Raw genomic sequence first — 13,685 nt, 5'->3', positions numbered from 1 at the left:
CCAGGTAACAGTGACTTTCATGTTTGCCTAGTGAGGTCCTGCTGTAATTCCTTTAATGCATTGTCAATTTGAAGCGGTGTTTCAGTGAACTATTTGGCAATACTCCCAGATTCCTATGTCCTGGAACCTAGAGCTATTTTGGTTGAAAGGGTAATTCTGTACACTGCACGTCAAGGGAGATGTCAGTGGTCCTGGTGAGTAGCAACTCACCGGTGACCTGTTTCCACGTCACTATGGCTCCATTCAATTTTATCTTCTGTAATTAAGCCAGTTTTAGTTTCCTTCAGAAACTTTTCTTCTAACCCATGCCTTCCTACCTAGTGGACCAATTGGAGGTTTGTGGGGCATCATTATCAAAAACCAACTGAAATGTATAGAAATTAAACCAAGGAAACAGGTCACTCAGTTCACCTGCCATCCTATTCCCCTATACCTTTTCTATTTTCCTTTCCTTCAACCACCTATCTAACCTATTGTAATTGTTGGCATGGTCTCTACTTCAATCTCTAACTCTGGTAGTGTAATTCACAGCCTTTAACTCTCTGTGTACCAAAGTTTTGCCTGATGTTTTTCCCAGACCTGGTATTTTTAATTTTATTATCTAAATTGGTCTGTTCCCCTACTCCCGCCCTATCACTGCATATTCCCCTCTCTGCTAATGAAAGCATTCCCAATTATAAACATGTCATGTGTTCCGACTGATTTTTTTTTTTTACTTAAAGTCCCTCCATGCAGACTGTCAAGGCCAGATGTAGAAGACACTAGGAGCTTGTAAGCAGAGCAGATTTAAAGTTCATTTTAAAGGTCTTGCTTATAGACCTGATATTTGCAAACTTTTTGAAAGTTTTCCCATCTCCTTTCTTTACAGTGTGATTGTTCTAATATATTTTGTGTCTTGATCTTGCAGATTCAGTGTCCAGTATGCCAATTTGTTTGGTGCTTTAAGTGCCACGCCCCTTGGCATGAAGGCTTAAACTGTAAGGAATACAGAAAGGGAGATAAACTGTTACGTCACTGGGCCAGTGAGATTGAGCATGGGCAAAGAAATGCTCAGAAATGCCCAAAATGCAAGGTGAGTTTAAAACTAGGCTGATTATCCACACTTTGTATGACTTCTGCACAGAATATTGAGTCATTTTCCAAAATGTCTACAGCTCATTAATTGTGCCCCATGATTTTGTAGAATGAAGCAGCGTGACCCTGGCCTGAATTTTCTGCTCTGTTGTGCTTTTTTTCAGCTCAACTGACCCAAAAGATCCCAATTTTAAGTGCAAATCACGTTCAACGCAAATCAAATTTCCATGACCCTTTGCAGTAGTTTACAAAAGTTAACCACAAAATGGCCATGACCCCAGACTAACTTAATCATCATTGGGGGTTTCTACTAAGTGCGCTCATTTGCTAGCCTATTAGAAGACTCTAAAAATGAAGCTGAATCTTTTCGAAGCAAGGACACTGTTATGAATACATTTAAACACGTTTGAATGTAACCTTTTCTACATTTGCTAACAAATTGACTAATATATCATAAAGTTCTATTCAAAGGTATTTAGGGATCCATGTACATGAATCACAGAAAGTTAACATGTAGGTACAGCAAGCAATTAGGAAGCATTGGGTATGCTGGCCTTTGCTGCAAGGGGTGTGGAGAACAAGAGTGAGGAAATCCTGCTGCAGGTATGTAGGGCTTTGTTGAGTCCTTATTTGGACTACTATGTATAGTTTTGGTGTCATTAACTAAGAAACTAGATGCTTGCCCTAGAGGATCTGCAATTAAAATTAGCTTGATTGGTTTCTGAGATATGAGGGATGTCCTATTAGGAGAGATTGAGTGTTATCTGGAGTGTAGACGAATAGGAAGTGACCTCATTGAAATTTATAAAATTCTGAGGGCTTGGCAGGATAGACGCTGAGAGGCTGTTTCCTGTCTCTGGAGAATCTTGAACTAGAGATCATAGTCTCAGGATAAGGGTTTGGCCATTTAGGACTCAAGTGAGGAGAAATTTCTTCACTCAGAGGGTTATGAATCTTTGGAATTCTCTATCCCGTATGACCCCTTGAGCCTGCTTCGCCATTCATTAAGATTATGAATGATCTTTGACTTTAACTCCACTTTCCCATCTGATCCCCATTTCCCTTGATTGCCTTGGAGTCCAAAAATCTTTTGATTTCATCCTTGAATGTACTCATTGACTGAGCATCCATAGCCCTGTGGGGTAGAGAGCATCAAAGGTTCACAACCTCTGAGTGAAGAAATTTCTCCTCATCTCAGTCCTACATGGTCTACACCTTATCTTGAGATTATGACTACCAGCTCGCGACACTCCAACCAGATAAAACAGCTTCTCAGCATATACCCTATCAAGCCTTCTCAGAATCTTGTATTTCAATACGATCACCTCTCATTCTTCTGAACTCCAGAGATTGTAGGTACACGCTATTCAGTCTCTCCCCATAAAAAGCCCTCACATCTCAGGAATCAATCTAGTGAACTTTGTTACACTAAGGGAAGTATATCTTTCTTTAGGTGAGGAGATCAGATCAACACTCAAGGTCTGCACCATCCAGGACAAGCTGCCCACTTGATCAACACCATCTGAAACATCACTCCCCCTACCACCAACTCTCAGTGGCAGCAGTGTGTACCATCTACAAGATGCACTGCTGTCACTCACCAAGGCTCCTTACACAGCACCTTCCAAACCTGCACCCCTACCACCTAGAAGAACAAGGGCAGCAGGCACATGGAGAAACCTCCACCTGCAAGTTCCCCTCCAAGTCACACAGCATCCTGACTTGGAACTGCATCTTTGTTTCTTCACTGTTTCTGTGTCAAGGTCCTGGAACTCCCTCCCTGACAACACTGTCGATGTACCTACACCACGTGAATTGCGATGGTTCAGTAAAGTGGTTCACTGCTATTTCTCGAGGGAAATTGGAAATGAGCAACAAATGCTGGCCTTGCCAGTGGTGCTGACATCCAAGAACATATATTAAAAAGAAACTGTACTCCAGGTGTTTACTCGCCAAAGAACTGTACAATTGCAGCAAGATTTCCTTACTCTGTTCTCCAATCACCTTTCAATAAAAGTAACATACCAATTGCCTTCCTAATTGCATGCTGTAACTGCTTGTTAGCCTGTGTTTCATCTAAGAGGACACCCAGAGCCTCTCTGAACATCAACTTTTAATAGTTTCTCATCATTTAAAAAAGATTCTGCTTTCCTATTTTCCTACCAAAATGGATAACATCAAATTTCTCCACATTTATACTCTATTTGCTGCTATCTAGTCCACTCATGTAAGTGGTTTATTAGCTTTTTCAGACTCCGTGTCCTCCTCAAACATAAAGGGACAAGCACTTTTCAGAGCGGTACAATTTGCACATCTTTGATTGCAGCCGAAGTGTTTAAACACCCCTTTGTTTTTAAAACCTAATACATTGAGCATTAAGATCCTAAGCAATGATTTAGAGCATCCTTATTAATTTATTTGAAGCTCATTCCCTCAGTAAGCTTGCTTACCAGCAGCTGTTTTCAGGGCTGCTGAATGAAACACTTTGTGTAGCAGAGCCATCCCCCTTGGAGATGTTGCTGCAAACATCCAAAAGTTCAATGGTACAGGAAGAGATTAAAAAGTGGCTTCACCACTTCTAATGGCTTTAATAAAATGACTAAATGGACATGTTACATGGATTGAGAGCTGTAGACATATAGCCTAACTCCTTATAGAGGTTTCTATGATGATCTTTGTTTAAAATTGTGTCCTAATACTGCTAATTTTGTTTTCCTTCTCAAAAAAAATCTATTTTTGCAATGAAAGATTCATATCCAGAGGACAGAAGGCTGCGATCACATGAACTGCTCGCAGTGCAACACTAACTTTTGCTACCGCTGTGGGGAGACATATCGGCAGCTTCGTTTCTTTGGTGACCATACTTCAAACCTAAGTATTTTTGGATGCAAGTATCGCTACCTCCCTGACAGGCCACATTTACGAAGATTAGTCCGGGGTTCTGTCTGCGGTAAGCAGAGAATCTTCATTATTTTAGGCTCTGGGGAAAGGGAAGGAAATTTCCTTTGTGTATTTCATTTAAAAAGAAATTGAAAACTTAATCTTTATAAATAGGTTTAGATTTTGTTATATGAGGCAAACAGAGAGAACCCTTTCCTGTATTGCACAGTTAATCAATAGATCTTAGATCTAGCTTGCACCTTGTGATGGCAGCTCATTCTATGTAATACCCATTTGTACAATGCTATTCTCTAATCAATCTACCATGGCAAATAATCTTATTGATTTGCATCTTTTTGAAGTCTTGACTGGTACATCTTTCTGTTCTTTAGGCATAATCATTGTTGAATGTTTAAACAATTGACATACAAGGGCATACTGATATTTACTATGACTTACTTAGATTTAGTTCCTCCAATCCCATGAGGGACTATGGGCAGCAAGACTCTGCCACTGGCCCCAGTGTAACACAATGAAATCCATAATCGGTGAATACTTAGCAATGAACCAACACATTCATATGGGGTGATTTTCCTCACACCAAAATGCAACACCAAGGTAGAGAATAGCCTTGTTCAGCCTTGGACAATTGTCAGGGAAAGGGATGGCATCGGTAACTAAGGAACTGTGTTTCTGACAGGTACTTAAGGCAATGGAACCTTCTCAGCTGAAGTCTGTCATTTGGTGTCCAAAGGCCTTGATGTTGTGGGGCGACGGTGGAATAAGGCTGGGTCCCAGAATCTGATTATATCAATTATTCTCTCCAAATTTGTTTCCTAGTTTATAAGTTATAATGTGTAATAAGTAACATGTGTAGGAGTTTGCAACTTGGTGTCATATTTGTCCCTGAGATGAGTTTCCAGTCACATATCCATGCCGTCACTAAGACCACCTATTCCCACCTATGTAACATCATCCAACTCCACCCTGCCTCAGCTCACCTGGTGCTGAAACCCTCATCTGTGCCTTTATTACTTCTCGGCTTGATTATTCGAATGCACCCATAGCTGGCCTCCCAAATTCTACCCTCCGTAAACTCGAGGTCATCCAAATCTCAGCTCCCCTTGTCTTTGCACCAAGCCCTGTTCACCCATTGCTCCAATGCTCTAACTTTGGATCCTGTCAAGCAATGTGTTGATTTTAAAATTCTCACCTGTATTTTCAAATCATTTTGCGCCCTCACGCTCCCTATCTCAGTAATTTCCTCCAGCCCACCCAATATATCTGTGGTTCTCTAATTCTGACTTGAGCATCCCTGATCTTAACTGCTCGACCATTGATGGCTGTGCTTTCAGCCGCCTAAGCCCAAAGTTCTCCCTACCACTCCTTCTTCCCTTTAAGAGTCTCCTTAAAACCTACCTCTTTGATCAAGCTTTTAGCCACCTGCCCTAAGAACGGCTTATTTAGCTCGGTGTCAAATTTTGTTTCATAATGCTCCTGTGAAGCACCATGGATTGTTTTGGATTAAAGGTGCTATATAAACCCAAGCTGCTATTGTTGTTATAAAAAGGCAGTTGGTTATTGACGCCTGTTAATTGAATTCACTGCTATAGTACTCTCAAGCCTAAACTCTTGATAAAGGAAAATAAATAGGACAGTATTTGTTTCTGGAGTAATTTAATACAAAACATTCCCATTAATATTTAGTTATTGGATTGTGCCTTAGCACAATTAATTTTACACTGCCTTTAAACATAAGGTGCGGGCTGTAATTAAATGTCTGGGATTTCATTCTAATCTTGTTAAGTATTGAGTTACTTGAAACAAGGTTTGTGCCAATTCTTTAGATTTTAATTTATATAGATATTGATCATTTGTAACCTTTGCGCTAGTTTTGATTTGTTTGTACAGCTAATACATGAGTTAGTACTATAAGTAAAAGCTGTGTGATTTTGGTAGAATAAGAATATATATTATGTCAGTGAAAGCAATATTAATACTTCTGTTATAAGCTAGCTCTGCTACCGATTTTGCTTTGCTACAAAGAAATTTCAGATGCACAAAAGAATTGGTATAAGTGTACTGTTAGCAGCAACTCCCCAAGAAAACACGTGCTGAATATAATGACGCAGTGTCTTTTCAATGAAGCCTTAATATGCCAGCAGTATGACCAACTTCTGTACCCAAAATTGCTCATCTGAAAATTGATCAAAATAAAGGGAACTATCAACATGTCAGCCAGTGCTAAATACTTTGGAGAAAGCAGAACATACCATTAGGAAACCAGGGCATTGGAGATTTTATTCCTCTCATAGTCCATTTTATCCCATCAGACATATCGCCTAACTTGATCTTGGCAAGCAGTCATATGTGAAGAGGCTGGAGCTCAACAGCAATGCAGTCTTAGGCCAATGTCAGCTCTTAGAACCAGACCTAGATCCAAAAAGCAACATACAGATGACACTGTCAGTAAATAGAACTCTGTATTTGCAGTTTTTATAGAGTGGTTACAGCACAGAAGGAGGCCATCTGTCCAGTTGTGTCTGGGCTGGGCCCCTGAAGGAGCAATTCATCTAGTGCTCCCAATTGCCCCTGCTTTTGCCCCACAGCCCTGCAATTTTTTCCTTTTCAGATAATGAACCAATTTGTTCTTGAAAATCTCAATTGACTGTTCCTCTACCACACTTGCAGGCAGTGCATCTCAGATCCTAACCATTTGCTGCATGGAAAAATTATTCCATGTGTTGATATTGCTTCTTTTGCCAATTACCTTAAATCTATCCCCTCTGGTTCTTGATCGTTCTACCAATGGTAACAGTTTCTACCTAACTAATCTATCTAGACCCTTCATGATTTTGAATACCTCCGTCAAATGTCCTTTCAACCTTCTCTTCTCCAAGGAGAATAGTCACAACTTCTCTAATCTTTCCTCTTAACTGATTCCAGGTATAAGGAATTTCATTCTCATGAATTTTTTCTGCACCCTCTCTAATGCCTACACATCCTTCCTGTAGTGTGGTTCTCAGAACAAGACACAATTCTCCAGTTGACGTGTATCGGTGTTTTATACAATTTTAACATAACTTCCTATGCCCCTATTGATAATGCCGAGGGTGCCATATGCTTTATCAACTGATCTCTCAACCTGTCCTGCCATCTTCAATGATTTACGCACAACAGAAAACTCAGCTCAGTCGACCCTGCAAAGTCCTCCTTAGTAACACCTGGTGGCTTGTGCCAAAATTGGGAGAACTGTCTCACAGACTAGTCAAGCAACAGCCTGACATAGTCATCTTTGTGGAATCACATCTTACAGATAATGCCCCAGACGCCACCATCACCATCCCTGGGTATGTCATGCCCCACCAGCAATACAGACCCAGTAGAGGAGGCAGCACAGTGGTATACAGTCAGGAGGGAGTGGTCCAGGGATTCCTCAACATCGACTCTGGGCCCCATGAAGCTTCATAGCATCAGGTCAAACATGGGCAGTGAAACCTCCTGCTGATTACCGTGTACTGCTTCCCCTCAGCTGATGAATCAGTGCTCCTCCATGTGAACACCACTTCGAGGAAGCACTGAGGGTGGCAAGGGCACAGAATGTACTCTGGGTGGGGGACTTCAATGTCCATTACCAAGGGTGGCTTGGTAGCACCGCTACAGACCAAGATGGCTGAGTCCCAAAAGACATAGCTGCTAGACTGGGTCTGCAGCACGCGGTGAGGGAATCAACAAGAGGGAAAAACATACTTGACCTCATCCTCACCAACCTGCCTGCTACAGATGCATCTGACCATCACAGTATCAGTAGGAGTGACAACCGCACAGTCCTTGTGGAGACAAAGTCCCATCTTCACATTGAGGATACCCTCCATCGTATTGTGTGGCACTACCATCGTGCTAAATGGGATAGATTTCAAACAGATCTAGCAAGTTAAGACTGGGCTTCCATGAGGCGCTGTGGGCCATCAGCAGCATCAGAGTTGTACTCGACCACAATCTTCAACTTCATGGCCTGGCATATCCCCCACTCTACCATTACCACCAAGCCAGGGGGTTGGCCCTGGTTCAATGAAGATTGCATGAGGGCATGCCAGGACCAGCACCAGGTATACCTAAAAATGAGGTGTCAGCCTGGTGAAGCTATAACACAGGACTACTTGCATGCCAAACAGCATAAGTAGCAAATAATAGACAGAGATAAGCGATTCCACAACCAACGGATCTGATCTAAGCTCTGCAGTCCAGCTACATCCAATCATGTATGTTGGTGGACAATAAAACCATTCACTGGAGGAGGAAGCTCCACAAATATCCCCATCCTCAATGATGGGGAAACCCAGCACATCAGTGCAAAAGATAAGGCTGAAACATTTGCAACAATCTTTAGCCAGAAGTGCCGAGTGGATGATCCATCTAGGCCTCCTCCAGAGGTCCCCAACCTCCAAGTGCCAGTCTTCAGCCAATTCGATTCACTACATGTAATATTAAGAAACAGTTGACACTGGATACTGCAAAGGCTGTGGGCCCTGACAATATTCCAACAACGAAATTAAGACTTGTGCTCTAGAATTTGCCGCGTCCCTAACAAAGCTGTTTCAGTGCAGCTACAGCACTGGCATCTACCCAGCAATGTGGAAAATTGCTCAGGTATTTCCTGTCTACAAAAAGCAAGACCAATCTAACAAGGCCGATTACCGCCCCATCAGTCTTTCAATCATTAGTAAAGAGACGGAAGGGGTCATCAACAGTGCTATCAAATGGCACTTGCTTAGCAATAACCTGCTCACTGATGCTTCGTTTAGGTTCCACCAAGGTCACTCAGTGCCTGACCTCATTACAGCCTTGGTTCAAACATGGACAAAATAGCTGAACTCCAGAGGTGAGGTGAGAGTGACTGCCCTTGACTCCCTCCACCACCGATGCACAGTAGCAGCAGTGTGTACCATCTACAAGATGCACCACAGGAACCCACCAAGGCTCCTTAGCACCTTCCAAACTCACGACTGCTACCATCTAGAAGGACAAGGGCAGCAGATACATGGGAACACCACCACCTGTAAGTTCCCCTCCAAGTCACTCACCATCCTGACTTGGAAATATATCGCCGTTCCTTCACTGTCGCTGGGTCAAAATCCTGGAACTCCCTCTCACATTTGACCCAGCGTGGCATTAAGACACCCTAGCAAAACTGAAGTCAGTGGGATAATAAAAGCAAAATACTGCGGATGCTGGAAACCTGAAATAAAAGCAAAACATGCTTGAAAAACTCAGCAGATCTGGCAGGATCTGTGGAGAGAGAAACAGAGTTAATGTTTTGAGTTCAAGACTCTTCTTCAGAGCCAATGGGAATTGGGGGGCAAGCTGACGGCTGGTTGGAGCCATACCTGGCACAAAAGATGGTTTGGGTTTTTGGAGGTCAATCAACTCAGTTCCAGGACATCACTGCAAGAGCTCCTCAGGGTAGTGTCCTAGGCCCAACCACCTTCCGCTGCTTCATCATTGAACTTCCACCCATGGTAAAGTCAGAAGTGGGGATGTTCGCTGATGATTGCATAATGTTCAGCACCATTTGTAACTCCTCAGATACTCCATGTCCAAATGCAGCAAGACCTGGACAATATCCAGACTTGGATTGACAAATGGCAAGTTACATTCGCACCACACAAGTGGCAGGCAATGACCATCTCCAACAAGAGAGAATCTAGTCATTGCCCCTTGACATTCACTGGCATTACCACCGCTGAATACCCCACTATCAGTACCATTGATCAGAAACTGAACTGGACTAGCCATAGTGTGGTTACAAGAGAAGGTAGGAGGCTAAGGATCCTGCGACAAGTAACTCACCACCTGACTCCCCAAATCCTGCCTACCATCTACAAGGCACAAGTCAGGAGTGTGGTGGAATTCTTCCCACTTGCCTGGATGAGTGCAGCTCCAACAACACTTGAAGCTTGACACTATCCAGGACAAAGCAGCCCACACAAACATTCACTCCCTCCACCACTGAAACACAGTGGCAGCAGTGAGTACCATCTACAAGATGCACTGCAGGAACCCACCAAGCCTCCTTAGATAGCACCTTCCAAACCCACGACTGCTACCATCTAGAAGGACAAGGGCAGCCAACACATGGGAACGCCACCACCTGTAAGTTTCCTTCCAAGTCAATCGCCATCCTGACTTGGAAACATATCGCCATTCATTCACTGTCACTGGGTCAAAATCCTGGAACTCCCTCCCTAGCAGCACTGTGGGTGTACCTACATCACAGGGACTGCAGTGGTTCAAGAAGGCAGCTCAACACCGCCGCCTCAAGACCAATTAGGGATAGGCAATAAATGCTAGCTTAGCCAACGATGCCCACATTACATGAATGAATTTTTAATAAATTTAAAAATAATGCACCCAGGTACTCTGCTCCTGTACCCCCTTTAGAATTGTACCCTTTATTTTATATTGTGTCTCTCCATTCTTCCTGCCAAAATGAAACACTTCACTTTAAATTTCATCTGCCACTGTCTGCCCATTCCACCAACGTATTTTTGTCCCTTGAAGTTCCACACAATCCTCCTCATGGGTCACAATATTTAAAATTTTGTATTATCTGCAAATTTTGAAATTGTGCCTTGCATAACAAGGTCTAGTTCATTAATATATATTAGGAGGAGCGGGGGTCCTAAAACCGATCTCTGGGGAAGTGCACTATAAACCTTCCTCCTGCCCGAAAAACAGTTGTTCACCATTACTCTTTGTTTCCTGTCACTCTCCCAATTTTGTATCCATGTTGCTACTGTCCCTTATTTCATGAGCTCTAACTTTGCTCACAAGCCTGTTACGTGGCACTTTATCAAATGCCCTTTGGAAGTCCATATACATCAACTGCAGTACCCTCATTAGCCCTCTCTGTTACCTCACCAGAAAATTCCAGCAAATTAGTTAAACATAATTTACCCTTAACCAATCCATGCTGGCTTTCCTTGCCCAAGTGACCATTAATTTTGTCCCAAATTATTGTCTAAAAGTTTCCCCAACATCAAGGTTAAACCTAAACTGGCCTGTTGTTTCTGTGCTTATCTTTGTAGCCTTTTTTGAACAAGGGTGCAATATTTGCAGTTCTCCAGCCCTTTGGCAGACCCCTGAGTCTAAGGAAGATTGGAAAATTATGGCCAGTGCCTCTGGAATCTCTACTCTCACTTCCTTTAGCATCCTTAACTGCATCTCATATAATCCTTGTGCGTTATTAAGTACAGACTGCATATCCAATGACTCCACCTTATCAATTTTAAACCCTTCAAGTGTCTGAACTAACCTCTTTCACCAAGACCTATGCAGCATAATCTTTCTTGATAAAGACCTGCAAACTATTAATTTAATACCTCAGCCATGCCCCCTGCCTCCATGCATAAATCTTCTCTTTGGTCCTTAATCGGCCCCACTCCTCCTCTTACCATCTTTTCACTATTTATATACCTATAGAAGACTTTTGGATTCCCTTTTATATTAGCTGCCAGTCTCATATACTCTTACTTTGCTTCTCTTATTTGCTCTTCGATTCCACTCTGAACCCTCTATATGTGGTCTGGTTCTCAATTGAATTATCCACCTGACATTTGTCATAAGCACTGTTTTTCTGCTTCATCATAATCTCTGTCTCTTTCTTTGCCCTACCCTTTCCCTTTGTGGGAATATACCATGAATATACTTGAACTATATCTTCTTTAAAGGCAGTCCATTGTTCAGTTACAATTTTGCTGCTAGTCTTTGATTCCAATTTATCTTGACCAGGTCCATTCTTACTCCATTAAAGTTGACTTTCCCCCAGTTAATTATTCTTACTCTGGATTACTCCTTGCCCTTTCCCATAGCCAACCTAAACCTTATGATACAATGATCACTGTCCCCAAATGTTTCCCTCACTGACTCTTGATCCATTTGGCCCACCTCATTCCCAAGAACCAGGTATAGCAGTGCCTCCTTTAGATTGGAAACGTAGCTGCTGTAGAAAATTCTCCTGAAAACATTTCAGGAACACTTGCCCCTCTCCGCCCTTTACACTATTAATACCCAGTCCATATTCAGATAATTAAAGTCCCCCATAATAACGACCCTATAATTCTTGCACTTCTCTATAATTTCCTTGCAAATTTGTTCCTTTACATCTTTCCCTGTAGCTGGTGACCTATAGACTACATCGAGCAATGTAATTGCACCTTTTTTATTCCTTAGTTCTGGCTAAATAGATTCTGTCCTTGTCCCATCTGGGACATCCTCTGTTTCCAGAACTGCAATGTTCTCCTTAATAAATACTGCCACCCCTCCTCCTTTCTACCATTTCCTATCTTTCCTGAGCACCTTGGCCTGAATTTTCCCAAATCCGGACTCCAAGCCTTAGCCAAAATAGCACCAGAATCCGAAAGCCCCACCCTCATATCTGGCACTATTTTTACCAATGGCCAAACGAGGGCAGGATGTATTTCACACATCTGCAGTTTACGCAGGCAATGGCACATTTAAAGTGCAGCTGCTTTCACACAATAGCAATTTTGGTCACCCAGCTTTCTGAAGCATGACTCGTGGGCTTTACAAGTTTGATTGAAAGGTCTTAAACCACCAAAGTTATTTGGAGAGGTGAGGTACCCCATGAGATTAAGAGTAGGCATCAATGTGCATAAAAAGTGGATTAAGGTCTGTGTGACTGTCAAGCTGTGAAATTATTTAAATCCCTGCCTTTTAAAGTTTGGGGGCAAAAAACAGCCAGCCTGTAGTTGGAAAAAAATCCATGCTTGCAATTTCAATACATGTTTTTTGACATAAGCCTGAGTGCTATCATTATAGTATTATTTGTGTTTGACTACTTCTGCAACCTACATTATCACAGTGGGAGGCCTGTAAGTTCACAGTTTGATTGACAGTTCCCAGTGGTTGTAATGAGATTAGCTGTTTGTATGTGGGGCTATGAATATAAATGTTTGTCTTTATACGGGATTACGTACTTGAAGAGATTTAAAGGTATTGAATAGGCTTTTATCAATGAGAGTTTTTTTATCGTCGTGAAGTCTATAATAGATATTTTGTTCTACTTCATCTCACCATGGCACCTGATGTCTCCCCATGGTTGATACTAGGTGAGTTGACAAGAAGGGTGTAAGGACAAAGGGCAGTGGGTGAGAGTGCAGGGGTTGCCATGAGTTAGCACTAAGTTGGCATAGGGGCTGTAAATGGCCATGGAGATGAGTAGGGGGGTCATAGGTTGACATGAAGGGTATGAGGAGCCATGGGAATGGGTAGAGGGGCATAAATTGGTATGGAGGGTATGAAAGGCCACGGAGGTGGATAAATGGGCCTGGAGCATGTGTAGGGTGAAGGGGTGTGAAGAGTGAGGGTTAGAAGGCTGTATTTTTGTTGTACTGTTTTTATTAGAACTGGAATGAACTTTTAAACAGCGGACATCCATGCATGGCTGCCCTTGTGCCTGCCTCCGTACTGTTCCCATGGGAGATGATCCCAAAAACTCTAGTTAGCATGCACCCACCCACACACCGCTACCCACTGTCACCACCCCCCCCCCACCCCGGCCGAAGGAAAATCCAGTGGCACTTTCGCCTAAGCCAGGTTTGCGGAGTCAGAAAATTTCCCTGCTCTGCGCACCCAACTCGAGAGCAAAAATTCAGGCCTGGGTATCCAAAAATATTTAGAACGTTTTTTGAACGTTATCGCCATCAGAT

At 42.6% G+C, this 13,685-nt stretch overlaps 1 protein-coding gene across 1 annotated transcript in view; it reads left to right on the top strand.

Moving 5' to 3' along the window:
- The window catches only part of rnf217 (ring finger protein 217), a 122,739-nt gene that overhangs the window by 86,197 nt on the left and 22,857 nt on the right, over nucleotides 1–13,685 (top strand). The window contains exons 3-4 of the mRNA XM_078542158.1: nucleotides 908–1,072; nucleotides 3,823–4,024. Of these exons, the coding sequence (XP_078398284.1) occupies nucleotides 908–1,072; nucleotides 3,823–4,024 (367 nt within the window). The remainder of the gene's footprint in view (nucleotides 1–907; nucleotides 1,073–3,822; nucleotides 4,025–13,685) is intronic.

This window comes from Cetorhinus maximus, chromosome 5 (assembly GCF_964194155.1).
Source record: "Cetorhinus maximus chromosome 5, sCetMax3.hap1.1, whole genome shotgun sequence".
In the NCBI taxonomy this organism is placed as follows: Eukaryota; Metazoa; Chordata; class Chondrichthyes; order Lamniformes; family Cetorhinidae; genus Cetorhinus; species Cetorhinus maximus.
This window is presented reverse-complemented; position numbering and strand designations above follow the sequence as displayed.